Raw genomic sequence first — 21,293 nt, 5'->3', positions numbered from 1 at the left:
GGGCTGGGACGGTGTCAGGCTGCTCCCTGCCACGGGCTGACCGACCTCCTCCCGCTTTGCTCCCTGCAGATCCGGTCCGACAAAGACAACGACATCCCCATCCGGTACAGCATCACGGGCGTGGGCGCCGACCAGCCGCCCATGGAGGTCTTCAGCATCGACTCCATGTCCGGCCGGATGTACGTCACGCGGCCCATGGACCGCGAGGAGCGGGCCTCTTACCACGTGAGTGTCCAGGGCCGGGGCGGGAGGGCGGGTGCCCTTGGCAAGGCGCGCGCCTGCCTGGCCTCGGGGTCCTAGGCTGCACAAGGAGGCCTCCAACTTTGGCCTTGGAACCTTCTAGAAGGCTGGTGAAAGCCTAGTCACTCGCGCCACCCCCAGGGGTTCTAACTCAGCGGTCCCTGGCCAGTCTGAACATTTGCGTTGCTAACGCATTCCCGCATTCCGGGGAGGGGGTGCCTGTCGGCCCGGGGTCCCCCTGGGAGGACCTCAGTCCGGAAGGTCTCCGGCCCCAGGCCTCCTGCCTGGGCAGCCTCTGCAGGTGGCAGGCGCTGCTCACTGCGGGCCACTCACGCTCCCCCGGTCCTCCCGCTCTGAAATATGCACCTGCAGCCATGTCTCCCACCCCCGCCCCATCCTGACAGCGGGAAACGCCTCTGTCCAGAGCCGCTCGGGGCCCCCCTCACGGGCTGCGCCCAGAAGAGAGACGGGTGAGCAGGGTGGAGGCTTCGGCCCGGAGGGGCTGTCAGTCCACCTCCTCCCTGCCGCTCCGACCCCGCTGGGGGGAGGGGCCAGGACACGGTGGAAGCTGCTGGGTGTCCACGTCCCCCACCCCGTGGTTCAGGGATGTCAGGGTCAGTGCCCGGGCTCTGCCCCTCACAGCAGAGGACGGTTTGCACCAGCCGGGCGTGGCACAGACCAGAGCCAGACTGCGGGGATCAAACCAGTGTGCCCCTCCCCAGGTGTGAGTCCCACCCCCCTCCCTAGGTGTGAACCCTGCCCCTCCCCAGGTGTGAACCCTGCCCCTCCCCAGGTGTCAACCCCACCCCTCCCCAGGTGTCAACCCCTCCCCCTCCCCAGGTGTGAGTCCCACTCCCTCCCCAGGTGTGAACCCCGCCTCTCCCCAGGTGTGAAATCCACCCCCCACATGTGAGCTCTACCTATCACCAGGTGTGAGCCCCACCCCCTCCCCAGGTGTGAGCCCCACCCCCTCCCCAGGTGTGAGCCCCACCCCCTCCCCAGGTGTGAGCCCCACCCCCTCCCCAGGTGTGAGCCCCACCCCCTTCCCCAGGTGTGAGCCCCACCCCTTCCCCAGGTGTGAGCCCTGCCCCCCAGGTGTGAGCCCTCAGGCAAATCACTTATCCTCTCCTGGCGTGGGACTCTCCCGCTCACTGAGTGGATCCTGGGTGGTGGCAGCTACCTTGTCAGGTGGCTGGCCCTGCGAGCTCGTGAGTGCGGCACTGGAACGGAGCCCGACACGGCTGGGGCCGTGTGAGTTGGTGGTGATTGTCATGATGTCTCAACCTCCAGCTCTTCGCTGGTAATGTGGGAACAAAGATGGGTTCTTAGTTTTCCGCCCTGGTGCTGTCATATCAACGGATCTAACGTGACCTGGCTTCACCCACAGAGCTGAGCAGACCGACTCTGCCGCTTCTCACGTTTGGGGTTCACTGTGTCCATCTCCTCTCGCTAGAGGGAGGCTCCGTGTGGTGGGGGTCATCAGGCGTGCCCGAGGACAGAGCCTGGCCTCAGGTGCTCCCTGGCCACCCGCAGACCGGAGGGCGTTGGTAGGAGGAGGCCGGGCCTGCCGCTGGCCCAGGTGCCTCCCGAGGCACACAGGAGCAGGAGGCCGGGCCTGCCGCTGGCCCAGGTGCCTCCCCGAGGCACACAGGAGCAGGAGGCCGGGCCTGCCGCTGGCCCAGGTGCCTCCCGAGGCATACAGGAGCAGGAGGCCGGTCCTGCCGGTGGCCCAGGTGCCTCCCCGAGGCACACAGGAGCAGGAGGCCGGTCCTGCCGGTGGCCCAGGTGCCTCCCCGAGGCACACAGGAGCAGGAGGCCGGGCCTGCCGCTGGCCCAGGTGCCTCCCCGAGGCACACAGAAGCAGGAGGCTGGGCCGAGGGCCCTGGGGAGCTGCCTCGTCCCTTCGCAGCCACAAAGGTTTTCCTCTCTCAGACTGGCTGTCCAAGCCCCACGTGGCCACAGCTTCACAGGGACTGTTCACGTGGACTAGGGGATTCTACACGTCCGCGGCCTGTGGTTTCTGCCCGTGAGCAGAGACAGGTGTGGAGTCAGTCAGGCTCACAGCGCCCGGCGTCAGCTCCCCGGCTCACTGGACTCAGACCTCCCACCTCAGCCGCTGCCAAGAGAAACCTTGGCCTACATGTCCAGACTCTTCCCCTTGTCTACCCACTTGATCTCCTGTCTGTCCATCCATCCATCCACCCAGCCACTCAACCATCCATCCATCCCTCCATCCATCCACTTATCCATCCATCCACCCAGCCACTCAACCATCCATAGATACATACATACATACACTGATCCATCCATCCATCCATCCCTCCACCTAGCCACTCATCCATCCATCCCTCCACCCAACCACTCAACCATCCATAGATACATACATACATACATACATACACTGATCCATCCATCCATCCATCCCTCCACCCAGCCACTCAACCATCCATAGATACATACATACATACACTGATCCATCCATCCATCCATCCCTCCACCTAGCCACTCATCCATCCATCCCTCCACCCAACCACTCAACCATCCATAGATACATACATACATACATACATACACTGATCCATCCATCCATCCATCCCTCCACCCAGCCACTCAACCATCCATAGATACATACATACATACACTGATCCATCCATCCATCCATCCCTCCACCTAGCCACTCATCCATCCATCCCTCCACCCAACCACTCAACCATCCATAGATACATACATACATACATACATACACTGATCCATCCATCCATCCATCCCTCCACCCAGCCACTCATCCATCTATCCATCCACCCAACCACTCAACCATCCATAGATGCATACATACATACATACACTTATCCATCCACTCATCCCTCCATCCATTCACTTATCCATCCATCCATCCACCCAGCCACTCAACCATCCATCCATCCCTCCATCCATTCACTTATCCATCCATCCATCCACCCAACCACTCAACCATCCATAGATACATACATACATACATACATACATACATACATCCACTTATCCATCCATCCATCCATCCATCCACCCAGCCACTCATCCATCCATCCATTCACCCAACCACTCAACCATCCATAGATACATACATACATACACTTATCCATCCATCTATCCATCTACTCATCCCTCCATCCATTCACTTATTCATCCATCCACTTGTCCATCCATCTATTCATCCATTTATCCATCCATCCATCCACTTATCCATCCATCTATTCATCCACTTATCCATCCATCCATCCATCCACTTGTCCATACATCCATACATTCATCCACTTATCCATCCATCCATCTACCCAACCACTCAACCATCCATAGATACATACATACATACATACACTTATCCATCTATCCATCCCTCCACCCAGCCACTCATCCATCCATCCATTCACCCAACCACTCAACCATCCATAGATACATACATACATACATTTATCCATCCATCTATCCATCTACTCATCCCTCCATCCATTCACTTATCCATCCATCCACTTATCCATCCATTCACTTATCCATCCATCCTCTTATCCATCCATTAATTCTTCCATCCATCCATCCAACCATCCATCCCCTTGCCCATCCACCCATCCACTTATCCATCTATTCACTAATCCATCCATCCATCCACTTATCTATTCATCCATCCACTTACTTATGCATCCATCCATCCATCCATCCATCCACTTACCTCAGGCCTGTCCCTAAACACACAGTTTAAAGCGTAAAATGGGCCGGGCGCGGTGGCTCACCCCTGCAACCCTAGCACTCTGGGAGGCTGAGGTGGGCAGATTGCTCGAGGTCAGGAGTTCAAAACCACCCTGAGCAAGAGCGAGACCCCGTCTCCACTAAAAACAGAAATAAATTAATTGGCCAACTAATATATACAGAAAAAATTAGCTGGGCATGGTGGCGCATGCCTGTATTCCCAGCTACTCGGAGGCTGGGGCAGTAGGATTGCTTGAGCCCAGGAGTTTGAGGTTGCTGTGAGCTAGGCTGATGCCACGGCACTCACTCTAGCCTGGGCAACAGAGTGAGACTGTCTCAAAAAAATAAATAAAATAAAATAATATAAAATAAAATAAAATAAAATAAAACAAAATAAAACAAAAAAGGGTAAAAGCCACATGTCGGGACCAACAGAACGCTGGCGTGGGCGCCGGCACAGGGAGCTCCGGGTCTCCCCCGCGCAGGCCGGGAGGGCGGGGCTCCTGGATCCCGGGGGTCTGGGCAGCAGCCATGGCAGGGGCTCCTGCTGGGTGCCCTTGACTTGGTGCCACCGTGCACAGAGATTTGAGCTCTGATGTGTGCAGCTTCGAGGGTGGCGCGTATCTGGCAGAGATGCAAGCTGGGGACATGGTGGTGTGACAGTCACAGCGTTGGCGGGGAGAGGCCTTGGGCAAACTCCGTGCGTGCCCCAAGTGTCGGTCCTCCGCCCTGACACCCCCAGGCCCCGGCAGCCCCACACCAGCCCCCTCTCCTGCCGGCGGGGCCACCGCTGCGTGTCCTCTTCCCTGTCCTGTTCTCGGGGTCTCTGCTGACACCGCCCCCCTCCCCACCGGCGGCTGCAGCCACCACACCCCACTGCTGAGTCACTTCTCCTCCTTGGTGTCCGCCGTCCTCTGGGTGGACAGGGGTCTAGGGTCCGGCCAGGGCCGGGCACTGCGTTCAGTGAGTGAACGAATGAGTGCCGGTGAAAGAACAAACCCCAAACGCAGGGGTGAGTCTGGGCAGCCCCTCTGGAGCCTTCCGGACAAGTTCAGGGAACCAACCTTCCTTTTTCCCTTGAAGACAGCTGCCTCTAAAACCCCTGCAGCCCCTCCCCGGGCAGGGGCAGGGGCAGGAGGGGCTTCTTGGCCCCCCCACCCCCCGGGCCGTCCCTCTCTGACCACCCATGCCCCGTGGGCCAGCCCAGGAGCTAACGTGGCAGGGCACGCGGCCTGCACCTCACCCAGGACAGCCCTGCTCCCAGCCCAGGCTCCCGCTTCTCCCCACCCCCCGGGTCTCCTCCCGGGTCTCCCCTGGGGTCGACCTCTCGGTAGCAGCAGTTTGAGCCCCTCCGCCGCCCCCCCCCCGCCCCCGCGCACAGACGGCCTTCCTGCGGCTGCTGGGGGAGGTCCTGAGCTCCCTTCCAGGGCGGCACCTGCCCCATCAAATCCGGACGCTTGACGGAGCGGTCCGTGGCACAGGGACCCTCCCAGCGGGCCCCGGAGGTCCGGGGGGCGAGGCAGGGGTGTCCCCAGGGGGGCGCTGGGCCCTGACTGGCTGTGCCGCCCGCAGCTGCGTGCCCACGCGGTGGACATGAACGGGAACAAGGTGGAGAACCCCATCGACCTGTACATCTACGTCATCGACATGAACGACAACCGGCCCGAGTTCCTCAACCAGGTCTACAACGGCTCCGTGGACGAGGGCTCCAAGCCAGGTGAGCCTGCGCCCGGGGAGCGCCCTGCCCGTCGCGTCCGGGGCCCCGGGCTCTGCGGGGGCGGGGCAGGCGGGGCCTGGGGACGGCCGGGGAGGCCACTCAGCCCCACTACCGGGTGGCCCCGTGGGGCTGGCCTGCAAACGCATGACACACAGGGTAGCAGGTGTTTACGGGGCCCGTCCTCACGGCCCTCAGGGTCCAGAGCGGACAAAGGCAACACGGTACTCGCAAACGAAGCAGTCGCAGGGACGGTGGGCTCTGAAGGAGAGTCCCGGGCCGGCTGTGCCCCAGGGACACCCCTCTCTGGGAGCTGAAGCGTGAGAAGGAACGCACCCAGAGGGGCTGGGGTCAGCTCACGTCCCGCAGGGAGCCTGGGGGAGGAGAGAGCACGTGCCAAGGTCCTGGGGCGGGAGTTAGGTCAGAGATGAGGCCTCAGGGGCTACACCTGGGGCTGGTTCCCAGCACAGGAGGAAGCGAAAGAGGGCCAGCGCCCCGCCCAGGAGGCCGGTCCGGGTGGCCAAGGCCTCTGTTCCCCTCGGAGCTAACCCCAGAGCCCGTCCTCCCATGGACTCCAGCCTTGCACAAATGACAGCCACTGCCTTACCGTGCGCCAAGTGCCCGTGTTAGCGGAGGGCCGCGTCTTGTGACTCTGCCTCCCATAACCACCAAGAAGCGGGCATCCCCCTCCCCTTCCTCAGCGAGGGGACTCCAGTCCTGAGAAGGGGCCGCGAGCTGCCCGGAGCCCTCTGGGCGTGTGCCTGGGGGCGTGTGCCAGTGGGTGCATGTGCGGGGGGGGGAGGCAAGTGTAGGTGTGTGTGTGTGTGCAGGGGGTGTGTGGGGAGCGGGTGTGTGTGTATGTGCAGGGGGTGGGGGCATGTGGGGAGTGGGGGGGTGTGTGCAGGGGATGGGGGAGTGTGGGGATTGGGTGTGTGTGTGTGTGCAGGGTGTGTGTGGGGAGCGGGTGTGTGTGTGTGCAGGGGATGGGGGAGTGTGGGGAGCGGGTGTGTGTGTGTGCAGGGTGTGTGTGGGGAGCGGGTGTGTGTGTGTGCAGGGGATGGGGGAGTGTGGGGAGCGGGTGTGCATGTGTGTGTGCAGGGTGTGTGTGGGGAGCGGGTGTGTGTGTGTGCAGGGGGTGGGGGCATGTGGGGAGTGGGTGTGTGTGTGTAGGGGGTGGGGGAGTGTGGGGATCAGGTGTGCATGTGTGTGTGTGCAGGGGGTGGGGGAGTGTGGGGATCAGGTGTGCATGTGTGTGTGTGCAGGGGGTGGGGGAGTGTGGGGAGCGGGTGTGCATGTGTGTGCAGGGGGTGTGTGGGGAGCGGGTGTGCATGTGTGTGTGTGCAGGGGGTGTGTGGGGAGCGGGTGTGTGTGTGTGCAGGGGGTGGGGGAGTGTGGGGAGCAGGTGTGCATGTGTGTGCAGGGGGTGTGTGGGGAGCGGGAGGGTGTGTGTGCAGGGGGTGGGGGAGTGTGGGGAGCGGGTGTGCATGTGTGTGCAGGGGGTGTGTGGGGAGCAGGAGGGTGTGTGTGCAGGGGGTGGGGGAGTGTGGGGAGCCGGGTGCTTGCGGGCAGGATGTTGGGGGAAGGGTGGGGGGGTGCCTGCAGGTGGGAGCATTTGCAGGGTGTGGCAGGGGAGCCCGGGCGAATGCTGGTGGGGTGTTGGGGGGAGCATGCAGATGGGGGTGCGTGTGGGTTGGAACGTTTGCAGGGTGTGGCAGGGGAGCCAGGAGCAGGCTGGTGGGTGTTGGGGTGAGCATATGTTGGGGGGAGCCCGGCGCCCACACCCAGCACCACTGCTGCAGCCCAGGCCCTGCAGGGCCCCGTGACTGGTTTGGGACGAGAGCCCCCGCTGTGCTGTCTCCCTCGAGGCGGTGGGCACGGGTCCTCCTGGGACAAGCCTTTGCCAGCCTGGGTTGGGCGGGGCGAGACGAGGTCACTGAGGGGACCCCCTTGGGGGCCACGAGACAGAGCCACGAAAATGCAGAGTGGCGTGAAGTCCAGGCAGACGACAAACTTTCTGAGCTTGTCCCAGCACCACCTGGGACTTGCCGACACTCAGGAGTGCTCCCAGCAATCTGAACGCCACCGGTGCCCGGGTGTCCCGTCTTGTAGCCGAGACCCAGCCCTGGCTCTCTGACCGGCCCAGGCCGGGAGGGCTCGGCCTCTGGGTGGCCATGGCGCTCAGCAACTGGAGGCTGTTTCTGCATGGAGGTCAGAGCCAGGGCCGGGCGGGAGCCTCCTGCCCAGCGGGGCCTCGCGGAGGGCTGGGCTGCACCTGGCTCCGGGGCAGCAAGCCAGAGATCCGCCATCATTCCCGAGGCCGGGGGGTGGCTGCCATCGTGGTGCTGGGGGGCTGCAGTAGTGGTCTCCGGGGGTTGCCATGGTGGTCTCCGGGGGCCGCCGTCGTGGTCTCCGGGGGTTGCCGTGGTGGTTTCAGGGCTGCCATTGCAACAGGGCGACGCGCGTCTCTGACGATGGACTGTGGTTCAGCATCGCGAGAAGCGAGAGTCCCGCGGCACTGGGGGGATGGATGCCATGACGTTATTTCTGCCAGAACCTGGGGCTGCCAGTCCCTGCGGTCCCTAGAGAGGCCAGCGGCGGGCGGGCAGATCAGCTGCAAGCAGCCAGCGGCAGGCGCGGGGCGGCTGAGCCCTCCCAGGAGGCGCGGGGCGTGGCGGGGCGAGGCCTGTCTTGGCGGAGACCGGGGCGCTATTCACAGGCATCTGGGCTTTCCCCCTTTCTGGCACAAATCGAACCTCCCAAGTCTTATTTCCTAAACAATCCACAGCAAAGGTCGTCCCAAATGTGCAGCTGGTTTCTCCGGTTCGGACATGAGCGTCTCTGGGCCTCCCCTTCCCTCCCCTTCCCTCCCCTTCCCTCCTGAGCACGGAGCGGGTTCGGCGCCGGCTGTGCCAGCCCGGCCTGCGTGTCGCTGCCGTGGGCCCCCACGCCTGCCCTGCGCTCCTGTCCGTGGGGTCCTTGTGGGAAAAGGAAAAGCCACGGCCAGAAACCAGTCACTGCTCTGCAGAGGGGAGGCCGGCGGAGGGTTCCGGATGCACGTCCAACGGGAAACAGACGGGAGAGATCAAGTGCTGACTCGGCTGAGAGCCTGTGAGGGTTTGGGGTTCGAGGGGACTCGGGCCAGCAGGCTCAGGGCCCAGGACCCTACGGGGACCTTCGGTCGCCCACGTTCTGCCCCGGCCCAGCGACGGCTCTGGGGGGGGGGGGTGGACGGGCTCGGGGGCACCCACCGCCTCCCCGTCAGACCCCGGGGTGAGCAGGCCGCAGAGAAAGGGGGTGCTGAGGCTAGCGGAGCCAAAAAGCCCAGAGAGGATGGCAGCTTCGGGTGCGGCAGCATCCTCGGCCGAGGCGGCGTTTTCCAGAATCTTGCCCGCCATGGTCTTTTCCGGAATCTTGCCCGCGGTGGTCTTTTCCGGAATCTTGCCCGCCGTGGCCTTTTCCGGAATCTTGCCCGCCATGGTCTTTTCCGGAATCTTGCCCGCGGTGCTCGACTCCGCCGTGCTCTGCGCTGCCGGGTCCCCGAGGCGGGCTCGGAGGCTGCCGCTAGGTGCCAGCCGCTCTCCTTCCCCACCTGACACGCGAGGAGCAAAGGCAGGAGCAGGTGAGGAAGGGCGGCAGCCGCCAGCAGGTGAGGGTGCCATCTCCCAGGCGCGCAGGCCCTGAGCTCGCCTCCCACCGCCCTGCGAAGCCGCCTGCCCTTTCCGCTCTGCATGTCAGGAATGCATCTCAGGGTCCAGAAAGTCACGGAGTCCCGACCACAGCAGTTGGAACCGGTAGAGGCTGGGGTGAGAGGCCAAAGCCATCAGGGCTACCTCCGACGCCCCCCATTTCTCACCATGTGGTCGCAAAGTGGCTGCTGCACCCCCAAGCATCACGTACACCATCACCACTGGGCCAGAAGAAGGAGCGGGGAGAAGGGCAGCATGTAGCATGTGTTGTCAAGCGACCCAGAATGTGTGTACTGTGCACGGCCAACAAACGCCACACACCGGGGGGGAGAAGCAAACATCCCAGGCCCCTGGGCCTTTGCACGTGCTGTGCCTCAGCCTGAACCCCCTCCCCTGTCCTCGAGGGGCTGGCTCCTTCCCCTCCCTCGGCAAAGACTCCCCGCCACTCTCTCGAGCGGGCCCTCTGCGCCCTGGGACTGCCCCTTGGCACGCGGTGACACATGTGGTCAGTGTGCTGCCTGGCTCCACCACGGAGCCGCCGGCTCCCCCGGGCAGAGAGCCGTCCGGGTGCCGGCAACGGTGGGCTTCAGGGAAGGCCCAGCCTCGGCCTGGCCAGACGGCGGCTTGGAGAGGGTCAGCGGCGCCCCGCCCGTGTCCCGGGATTAGTTCTGCCAGGCAGTCGGGTCAGTGAGGGCCTCCCGGGGGCCCCGGGCCGGCAGGTGGGGTCCACACAGCTGCAGAGGGAGGCCGGGGGCCGCTCGGGGTGGTGGACGGCCACAGCCCGCCACGCACCCACCCTGCCGAGCCCCCGAATCGCTCACTGCCCCTCACCGCCTCCCGCGACTGTCCCTGGGAGCCTCCCATACCAACTCACCGGGCTCGGGACCTCGCCCCAGGGCGGTACCCAGATGGCCGGACTGTCCTCCCCACCCGGCCTCCGCCCACCCCCCTCCTCCTCGCTCCTGCTGGGGCTTGGAGTGGCCGTTCCGTGCCCCGGCGGGAGCATTTCTCCAGCTGCCCAAAGAAAGACGCCTTGGCACTGACGGTTCTCTACCCGAGAAGGGCTCTGCGTGGAGCTCGCCGCTCGCCCTAGCCCCTCGTAACCGTGCGGCCGCCTGTATTGTAAATTTTGAAATTAATGTCAGCCTGAAATATGAAAGAGCAGAAAATCCTACATGCTGCAGATGAAGTCAAAGAAGCCTCCATCTATACAGCGCAGCCTTTGCTTAAATAGATTATTCTATTAGCGGGCCCCTTTATTTATTTATTTTATTCCGCGCCGGTGGAAGCCCCCCCTGCCCCCCCGAGATTAATGCGCAGATGGCACCAGATACTAGAGAGTCGTATGAATATTAAGAATTTAAATCTTTAGGCTCAGTGATTTGAGCAGAAAGCCAATTATGGGGCTGAATTAGTTTTCAAATTAAACTGCAATTTAAGGCTTGTGAAATTAATCCTTTAAGGCGCACGGCAGCGTTGGCACTCGGGTTCCGGGGAGGGGCCGGGCCTGCCGTCCCCACGCCGGCCCTTACCTGTCCGTGCGGCTGCTGGGGCCGTCGGCGACCTTTACCCTCCGCTGGATCCGACGCGCGGCTTGGCTCGCGAGGAAGAGTTCGGGTCTTTCTAGCGGGGAGAAAGAGGCCGGAGGGGCCTGCGGAGAAAGCCCTGGGAAGACAGTTTCCCTCCTGCTCTCCAAGCCCCGGGGTCGGGGACTCGACCTTGCGCCCCAGGTCGGCACAGACGTCGTGAGTGTGAGCGCCCCGCGGCGCAGGGCACAAGCCAGGCTCGGCTGCCCACGTCCTTCCCGCCACGGCTCGGATCCCCCAGAGTCACAGCCTGTGCCCTCACCCCGACTCCTGCAAGGGCCTCTCCCTGCACCCCGACCCTGCCTCTGCCCCCGCCAGCAGCTTTGCGCCCCCCCCCCCAGCCCTCACTGCACTCGGGGAAGCCGTGAGCCAACGGGACGGGGGCTGGGCGGCCACCCACCCGGCCAGCGCTGCGTGCGAGGGACGCCGTGGCCCTCGGCTGTGGCCTGCCCCCTGGGAGTCCTGTGGGCCCCCCTGGACCCCCGCCAGGCTGGGTCCCCCCACCGGAGACCCAGGGCAGCAGGACGGGAGGTGGCAAATGTGGCCCCAGCAGGGTGGGGGGAGAAAGGGACCGGCAGGCCGAGGAGGGGCTCATCGGGGTCGTGCCCTGGTGCGCCGGGAGGGAGCCGAGAGCCGGGACACTCGGGTGGCAGGGATGGCCCCTCGGATCCGGCAAAAGCAGGCGCCACCTGGGGAGCCAGTGCATCCAGTCAGCGGGCATCCCCAGGTGCCTGCAGGGTGGACGGCACCAGGGCCAGTGGGGCTTAGAATCTTCCAGAAGGGGACAGAGGCTGCCCCCACCCAGGGTAGCTCTCCGGGCTCCCAAACGGTCCTGCCCTCCCTCCCCAGCCCCACGCGGCTCTTAGGGAGAAAACCCAGGTTGCTCAGCGCCCTCAGCCCCTGGGCTGGGGACCTCCTGTCCACCCCAGGGCGTCTCCATGGAGACCCTGCGCCTCACGTGACTCTCCTGTGATCCTCAGTGGTGACCACGGACCTGGCCGGGGTTCAGAATTTATCTTTTCTGAGAAAAACCAAATTGCGATTGCAGCTAAGATTTGTAAAGAGCCCGTCCCGTTTTCCTGACTTGCCTTCTTTCTTTGGCTCGCTTCCTTCTTTTCCCTTCTAAAGTCGCGTCTTATTTTCCGATAACCAAGTGGCACTCACTCTGGGAGGGAAAACTGGAAGATGCAGAAAATCACAAAGGGAAAAACGAAGCTGCCAGGCCGCTCCGCGCTCAGAGACGGTTCCCGACGGCGGCGTTGCCATCTCTGCACGCGTCGCGTGTTCCAGGGGGCGGCCTTGCTGTCTCTGCACGCGTCGCGTGTTCCAGGGGGTGGCGTTGCTGTGTCTGCACGTGTCGCGTGTTCCAGGGGGCGGGCGTTGCTGTCTCTGCAAGCGTCGCCTGTTCCAGGGGGCGGCGTTGCTGTGTCTGCACATGTCGTGTGTTCCAGGGGGCGGCCTTGCTGTCTCTGCACGCGTCGCGTGTTCCAGGGGGCGGTGTTGCTGTCTCTGCACGCGTCGCCTGTTCCAGAGGATGGCGTTGCTATCTCTGCACGCGTCGCGTGTTCCAGGGGGCGGCCTTGCTGTCTCTGCACCCGTCGCGTGTTCCAGGGGGCGGCGTTGCCGTCTCTGCACCCGTCGCGTGTTCCAGAGGATGGCATTGCTATCTCTGCACGCATCACGTGTTCCAGGGGGCGGCGTTGCCGTCTCTGCACGCGTCGCGTGTTCCAGAGGATGGCGTTGCTGTCTCTGCACGCATCGCGTGTTCCAGGGGGCGGGCGTTGCTGTCTCTGCACGCGTCGCCTGTTCCAGGGGGCGGCGTTGCTGTGTCTGCACATGTCGTGTGTTCCAGGGGGCGGCCTTGCTGTCTCTGCACGTGTCGCGTGTTCCAGAGGATGGCATTGCTGTCTCTGCACGCGTCGCGTGTTCCAGGGGGCAGCGTTGCTGTCTCTGCACGTGTCACGTGTTCCAGAGGATGGCGTTGCTGTCTCTGCACGTGTCGCGTGTTCCAGAGGATGGCGTTGCTGTCTCTGCACGCGTCGTGTGTTCCAGAGGATGGCATGGCTATCTCTGCAAGCGTCGCGTGTTCCAGAGGATGGCATTGCTGTCTCTGCACGCGTCGCCTGTTCCAGAGGATGGCGTTGCTATCTCTGCACGCGTCGCCTGTTCCAGGGGGCGGCATTGCTGTCTCTGCACGCGTCGCCTGTTCCAGAGGATGGCATTGCTATCTCTGCAAGCGTCGCGTGTTCCAGGGGGCGGCGTTGCCGTCTCTGCACGCATCGCGTGTTCCAGGGGGCAGGCGCGCCGAGCACAGCCCAGGAACGCGCTTGGCTTCTGCTGCGCCGAATACCGCGGGGAGCCCCAAGGTCGTTACAAGCCCTCTGCAACGGTAATGGCTTTAAACCACACCAAGCAGGATGCGCCCAGGTTGCCCAGCCAAGAAACAGCCCGTTTTGGGCACTGAAGGTCACTCGCTCACGGATGATGCCCGTGATGGCGGCACCGCGTGTGAGCATCGGCACACAGTGGGCCTCACTCCGAGGTCATTGCAGACTCGCGTGCAGTTGCTCACAAAGACAGAGCCCCGCCTGACCCCGTCCCCAGCGGCAGCAGGGACAGCAACGACCAGCCAGATGGGAGCGGCCGCCACGCCGTGCTCAGCACCCGCGGCCGCGGGGTCTCCGGCACTGCTGGGCTGAGGCGGGTGCTTTGGGGCCGGCTGCTCAGAGACCTGGGGGCGGGCTGGAGATGGCTGGGGGCGCGGGCTGCTCAGAGACCTGGGGGCGGTTGCTGGAGATGGCTGGGGGCGCGGGCTGCTCAGAGGCCTGGGGGCGGCTGCTGGAGATGGCTGGGGGCGCGGGCTGCTCAGAGACCTGGGGGCGGCTGCTGGAGATGGCTGGGGGCGCGGGCTGCTCAGAGACCTGGGGGCGGCTGCTGGAGATGGCTGGGGGCACGGGCTGCTCAGAGACCTGGGGGCGGCTGCTGGAGATGGCTGGGGGAGCGCGGGCTGGGACGGCCGGTCCCTAGTTGGAAGTGGACACAGAACGTGGGAAGCGCTGGGAGGAGTCAGGCCTGGTGCCTTAGGCCGCTTGGAGCAGGGGTTACAGCCTGAACTTGCCAAGGGGGCCTGTTGTCACCCGGCTGTAGCTAGCCACCATGGACGACTTCACACAACAAGACTTCAGATAGCCGTTGGCTCCCTGGGCTGGCTAGTGTAGACATGGGCTGGCTCCCTGGGCTGGCTAGTGTAGACATGGGCTGGCTCCCTGGGCTGGCTAGTGTAGACATGGGCTGGTTAGTGTACACAGGAGCTGGCTAGTGTAGACATGGGCTGGCTCCCTGGGCTGGCTAGTGTAGTCATATATGGGCTGGCTCCCTGGGCTGGCTAGTGTAGTCATACATGGGCTGGCTCCCTGGATTGGCTAGTGTAGACATGGGCTGGTTAGTGTAGACATGGGCTGGTTAGTATACACATGGGCTGGTTAGTGTACACATGGGCTGGCTCCCTGAGCTGGTTAGTGTAGACATGGGCTGGGGAGTGTAGACATGAGCTGGTTAGTGTACACATGGTCTGGCTCCCTGGCTGGCTAGTGTAGACATGAGCTGGTTAGTGTACACATGGTATGGCTCCCTGGCTGGTTAGTGTAGACATGAGCTAGTTAGTGTACACATGGTCTGGCTCTCGGGCTGGCTAGTGCAGACATGAGCTGATTAGTGTAGACATGAGCTGGGGAGTGTAGACATGAGCTGGTTAGTGTACACATGGTCTGGCTCCCTGGCTGGCTAGTGTAGACGTGAGCTGGTTAGTATAGACAAGGGCTGGCTCCCGGGCTGGCTAGTGTAGACGTGAGCTGGTTAGTGTAGACAAGGGCTGGCTCCCAGGCTGGCTAGTGTAGACGTGAGCTGGTTAGTGTACACATGGTCTAGCTCCCTGGCTGGCTAGTGTAGACATGAGTTGGTTAGTGTAGACATGGGCTGGCTCCCAGGCTGGCTAGTGTAGACGTGAGCTGGTTAGTGTGGACATGGGCTGGCTCCGGGGCCGGTTAGTGTAGACCATGGTTGGTTTTCTGGCTGGTTGCTATAGCTGTGAGTTATGGCTCTGTCTTCACATATTGGGGCTGGTCGTCGCTCATTTTATGTCCAGTAACATCTGGCAGAGCCACAGCCCCGGTGCAGCCCAACACCGTCACCGACAGGCAGGACAGCAGGTTTCTGTCCCCACGGCCGCCTGCCCTCTAACCCCACCCTCCCGTCAGGGCTCGTCCGTCTGCGTGGCCACTGGCGTGCACGCAGTGCTGGGTGGTCTGGCGCACGGCAGGCCTTCAGCACACACGTGTGCGGAGCCCCCTCTGCCCCCGGGAGCCACGGCAGCGCGGGCGGTCGGGCTGAGCCCAGCGCACAAGCCTCAGCGCGAATCCCCAGCGGTGGGTCTGCTGACTGACCCCGCACGGCGTGGGTGTGCCTGCCACCGCGCTGCCGAGGGAAACTGAGGCCGTCCCCCCTCCCGGGCACTGTGGGGAGTGCCAGTTCGCCGTGTGTCGTCGCCGTTAGGAACCATCATTATTTTTAAAAAGTGTTTGCTCACGTGGCGTGTGGAAAGTGACTTCCTTCATTTCTTTGATCAATAATAAAGTTGGTTTTAAAAGGAGGAGCAGGAGCAGGAGCCCATCTGCGTGAAGCCGCGGGTCGGGCCGTGGCGGGAGGCTGCGGGGCTGGCGTCGTGGGGTTCCTCTCCGCTTTGTGCCTTTGGGGTTTCCCGGTGAACAGGTGCCGGTTACCGTGTGTTTTGTCTTCGCCACCAGAAAGAATTATCAAAAGTGTATCATTTGCTTTCCAAAAGCAGATTCCCGAGCTTAGCAGAAGAAGGCGGACGCTCGGATTTAGCACGTTTTGTAATTTGCCGGAAAGCACCGGGCGGTTCTCGTGGCCAGCGAGGGGGATCCCAGCTACCCCCCCGAGGAGGGGCCACCGTCACCCTTCCCCAGGAAAGGCGGGGGCAGGTTCTGGGGACGATGTCCGTCCTCAGGGAGCGGAGAGAGGGAAGCCATCAGGGAGACGGACGGACGCGACAGTCCCGGCGCAGGCATGTGCACACACCCTGTCTCCAGAACATTCTCTGAGCCTGGGATTTTAAAGTCCCGCTGACCCTTCCTGAAACTCCATTTCCTGGTCTGCCAGTCAGGGAGCCAGGGCGCTGGGTTGGAAGCCGGGGACTTCCTGTCCAAAAACATAGGATAAAATTGAGCCTACTTGTGGTGGCGGCTTCCCGTGCTCACTAAACCCTGCCCCACCCCACCCCTCGCCCTGGGCGCTGCGTGGCCCTGGGTCAAAAGCCGTCACCGCCCTGGGTTAAGGAGCAGCCAATGCGGTGAGAGCCCTGCACGCGGCCTGCCCAGGTGGCCCAGCGCCGATGACACGACGGCTCGGGCCGTCGCGGAGCGCCCAGCCCTTTCTCCGCGCGGAAGACATGCTACCTCTGCAGCTGCTGCGGGAAGCACACGACGAAGACAGGGGTGTTGGTGCACCTGTCGCATTGAGGTTGCGCTTGGTTTCAACCAAAAAGCCAGCGGAGACTCGCAGCCCCGATCCGTGCCGGTTAGAGCTCCGTGAAGGAGCGTGAGCCGCAGAACGGACCAGCCCCTCAAGTCACGCCCGCGGCGTCCCCACGCTGGGGGACTGTGGGGTCTGGGCCCGGGCCACCTGCTCACCGCCCAGGACTTCTGGTCCATCCACTCCAGGACCTTCCCGGGCAGGCATCTGGGGACAGGGACGCAGGGACGCTGCGGGAAGGACAGAATTTGGTCCCGGGGACATCTTACCGCCATCGGCCGTGGGCAGGACCTGGGGGGATTGGAGGGGAGACGGCTGGCCGTGCCTCGGGGCGGCATCTAACAGGGCAGGTGTGCTGAGGGCGGCAGCAGGGCGGGCAGGGCGCACCTCCGTGCCGCGCACGGTGCCGGGTGGGGACTCGGGGGGCCAGCTCCACTGTGTGCGGGGACGTGGCGGGCGGAGAGAGAAGTACAGACGCCTCGGCTCCCAAACCCGCCACGGGCCGGGAAACAGCCCCTGCCGCAGACAGGGCTTCGTCCTCCTCCCCGAGGGCTGCCCTGGGGTGCGTAGGGGGGCAGACAGGACATAGCAGAGCTGTATAAGCACCACGTGGTACTTTGGGAAAACCCCAGGACAGTAGAGAAAAACCGCCCTCAACCCTCAAACCGAGAGGGGCTGCGAGACCAGAGAATGATGCGGACGCGTCCCCTGTCGCATGGGATGAGGTTACTCGCAGTTACTTCCCAGCGCACCTGCCCCGGGGGCTCAGGGACTCCTTCCACGGGAGCTTCTTACCACTGTGTTTCCCCGAAAATAAGACCTACCCATAAAATGAGCCCCAGCAGGATTTCTAAGCATTTGCGCAATAGAAGCCCTGCCCTGAAAATAAGCCCTAGTGACGGGCGTGGCTGCGCAGCGCATCTGCACAACCCGTGCATGTCGTCTCGGAGTGGTAAAGACGAGCAGCCCTTCTCATCTGCCCCGTGAGAGCTCTATTGCTGGACATGAGAGATCGGGGCCAGTGGTTCTAAAGGAAATAGAGTCGCAAGAAATTCATGATGGAATTCAGGGTTTGGAGAGTTATGATGATGTTCCAGAAGAAGATGATTTAACTATATTTGAATAAATGTAGATGATTGTACTATACTTAAAAATAATAACACATCCCCTGAAAATAAGCCCTAGGGTGTCTTCTTGAGGAAAAATAAATATAAGACCCTGTCTTATTTTCAGGGAAACACAGTAGTAGAGTCCACATCCGCCACCCTGTGGTGTGGCTTTAAATCTCTCCCCGTGAGTTGTGTGAAGTTCTTATACCTGTCTTGCAGGTGCAGGGCCATCGTCACAGCTGTCACCACCACACCCCCCCCCCCCGTATGTCAGTGATGTTATAATTCCCCACTGGGCGAGATTCCAGTATCACAGTTAGTGAACGGCCGCTACAGGACACCAAAGCTGTCACCAGGTAGACAGACAAGGCAGGTGCCAAGATAACCACTGGTCCCAGCAAAAGAGCCCGGTAGTTTTTTGGGTGTCTCGGCACTTTCTGCCCTGAAATGGTAGCTCAAACTAGCCTCACTAGTCAGAGCCTTGTGGCTGTCCCACTATATGTGTGCTTTATATGAACATTGCATGTACATATTATGTATTTATAGTAACTACACACATGTACACCATTCCTCGCACCTTTCTACACTTCTGAGCCATCCTCTAGGCTCATTGTCCTTCTGCCTGAAAAATACCCTTAGTATTTATTTAGGTGGGTCTCCAGGTGATAGATTTTTTTCATTTTCTCTAAATATGTGTTGATTTCACTTTTATTTTAGACAGATTTCATTTTTCCCTGAATAAATAATTTCAGGGTGTCCATCAATTCTTTTCACTCCATTGCTTTCCAGCTCCCATCATTTCGATGAGAAGTCAGCTGTAAGTCTTACCAGTGCCCGATAAAAGCTTTATGCCCTTTTTAAAATCCCCAGTTGTTTAAAAATTTTTATCTTTGGCTTTGGCTTTTAGCAGTATTACTATGATGGGACTGGCTATGGTTTTCCTTGATTTATCGTGGTAGGGTTTACAGTGCTTCTTGAATCTGTGGTTTAATATCCTTTATTGGTTGTGGAAATTGTTCAGTCATTGTCTCTTCAAATGTTGCTTCTGCCGTTTCTTTCTCGTTGGCCCTTTGGGACGTATGATAGGCATGTTAAAGTCGCATGTGTTTTTGTGCACTGTCCTGTATTGCTCGGGTGTGGATATTTTCTTTTAAAGTAACTTCCAATTAATTAATTCTCTCTTTAGCTGCATTTAATCTACTATGAAACTCATGTAAGTTCTCAATTTCAGCTTTTTAAAGTAGAGTTTTCCCATTCTATTTTTAAAAATGATTTCTAGTTCTGTGACAAACTCTTCTGTCTTCACTTTTTAATTCCCTGAACATGTTAAGCTAAGGTGGTTTCGATTTTTAAATCTGCATCTGATGACTCCATTATCGGAATCTCCTCTGGGTCTGTTTAGTGTCTGCTGTTTTCGGTCAGATTTTGTCTTCTTGCGTGCTTCATTAAATGCCACACGTTGCGTGTGAAAAATTGTAGAAATAATTTGAGGCCAGGTGTGGTGTTATCTGTCTCCGTGGAGGGTTCGTCTCTGCTCCTGGGGAGTGAGGGGGGACAGTGATCGTGTCAGATCCCTGAACCCACGTCTCCTTCGTTAGAGCTGAGCTTCTGCAAGGCTGTTTCCTTCCAGATCACCCTCACCGCCAGGGCGCTGGCCTTCCAGGTTTAACCCAAAGACTGTGGGGCTTACCACAGCTCCTCCTCTTTGGCAAACCCTGAGCTCAGTTTTTTATTTCCCTTCCTGTAAGTCCATCGAAAGTTCTGTGTGGATCTTCAGCCTGTGCACGGGCAGTTTGGAATCTGCAAATGCCTTGGAGAACAGGCAGCCCCAGGTGCTGGGTGTCCTCACTACCAGTCCCACAAATCCTTGCCCCTTGCTGGGTCTCTGGTGCCTTTAAACAGATGTTATTCATCTATATTTTGTCCAGTTTTTCTGGTTTTCCTTGGGAGGAAGATTAGTTTAAAACAATGTAGTCCACCATTTGCTAAAAACAGAACTTTCTGGATTTCTTTTAAATAACCAGGTACCTCCAGGGAAATTTTGTTGATAATTAAATTCATTAAAATTTGGGTTTACACACAACTCTTTGGGAATATATCCGTTCGTGAAGTAAGGTCTAGTTGGTGATGTTTTTTATTAGGGCTTTTAAAAAACACGAGTTCCCAGTTTTCCCCTAGAAGACACTTAATAAAGACATGTTGAACGAGGGAACAGGTTTCTTGGTGGATGATCCCTGGGTGCATCTTCTTGGTCTAATGACAGCCAGTTTTCTGCAAAGCCCAACAAACAAATGAACCCTGGAGCTGCACACACTCCCTGCCCGGTGCTCCTGACCGCCTCTGGTCTACCTGTGTGCTTGTCTTACAAACGTAAACTTGACCACGTCTCTGCCCCCGTGAAAACAGGCTTCCCCGTAACCCTAGAATGAAGTCGGAACACTCAGCCCGTCTCCCCCCACCCCCTCCCCCTCCCATTGTGGCTCGGCCCTCAGCGCCCTGACCTGCCCCAGGGCCTTTGCACCTCCGCCCCAGGCCTCCTCCTCCCGCCCACTCCCTTCATCTCTCGGGGGTCTTTCTGCTCCTGCAGTCCCCTTCTCCACCATCCCACCTGTCTGTGTGCGTGTGCACATGCGTGTGCGTCCTTTGTTCCCTGCAAAGTGCTTCTCAGGACGCCCTTCCTGCTGCCTCGTTGGCCCTCGCTGGCGCGCAGGGGCGGGGCCGGTCTGCCCGCCTGCCCTCACCGCTGTGTCCAAGCACAGAGTCACAGCGTGGCTCAGCCGTGGCCGTGGAGCACCTGTCCCCACACCGTGGGGTGATGCAGCCATGAAAGGGACGAACCTTGAACCCGCTGGGCTGGCACGGACGGCCCAGGGCGCAGGCTCCGTCCGTGGCGTGTCCGGAACCGGCAAGTGCATGGAGACAGGGAGCGGTCAGTGGCTGCCGGTGGCCGTGGGAGGTGGGGGTGACCGTTAATGGGGGCGGGCTTCTTTCTGGAGAGATGGAAATGTTCTGGAATGCGGTTCCGGTGATAACTGCACAACTTTGCAAATCTGCTAAAAACCGCCGGACTGAACACGTTAGAAGGGCAGACTTCATGGCCTCTGTGAGTTACGCCTCAGTCAGAAGTGTGTATTTGTGGAGTGAGGAGCGGGCGGGAGGGGCTGGGCCCCTCCAGAGACGAGCACGTGGGCTGCGCCCCCCACGCAGGCCCCGCCCCTCTGCGCGCTCGCTCTCCTTCCGACGCCGTGAGGCACCTCTGCTCTGAGAATTTTTTGCTCGGCAGCAGCCGAAAGCTGAAGGAACTCCTGGCGACACGTGCCAAGAGCCACCTGCTTCCTACCCAGGTGGGCGCCAGGGCGGGGTCTTCCCTGCAGGGCTGCGGCGGGAGGGGGGAGGGGCAGGGCCTTCAGCCCACCTGCTCTGGGTACCCGGGGCCTCACAGACCCTCCCCCTGAGACGGAGGCCATCTGCGGGCACTGCGCACAGACACTCACAGTGACATCTGAGTGCCAGGATGCGGGCACAACCGTCCCCATGGTGACTGTCACCTCCCAGAGGAAACAGGCAGGAAACACACACACCTGTTCACATGCAAGTGGGTGAGGCTGGAAAGGGGGAGCACTCGAGGCCCCATGGCTCAGTCCAGGGGTCCGGGACATAGTGCTGGGGCTGAGCGGGAGTCGGC

General features: G+C 60.9%; 1 protein-coding gene across 1 annotated transcript in view; it reads left to right on the top strand.

Moving 5' to 3' along the window:
• The window catches only part of CDH4 (cadherin 4), a 410,136-nt gene that overhangs the window by 349,206 nt on the left and 39,637 nt on the right, over window positions 1-21,293 (top strand). Inside the window, exons 5-6 of the mRNA XM_020281742.2 lie at window positions 70-225; window positions 5,536-5,680. Of these exons, the coding sequence (XP_020137331.2) occupies window positions 70-225; window positions 5,536-5,680 (301 nt within the window). The remainder of the gene's footprint in view (window positions 1-69; window positions 226-5,535; window positions 5,681-21,293) is intronic.

The sequence above is a fragment of the Microcebus murinus genome, chromosome 16 (assembly GCF_040939455.1).
Source record: "Microcebus murinus isolate Inina chromosome 16, M.murinus_Inina_mat1.0, whole genome shotgun sequence".
NCBI lineage: Eukaryota > Metazoa > Chordata > Mammalia > Primates > Cheirogaleidae > Microcebus > Microcebus murinus.
The sequence above is the reverse complement of the archived record's forward strand: the minus strand, read 5'-3'. Positions and strand labels throughout refer to the sequence as shown.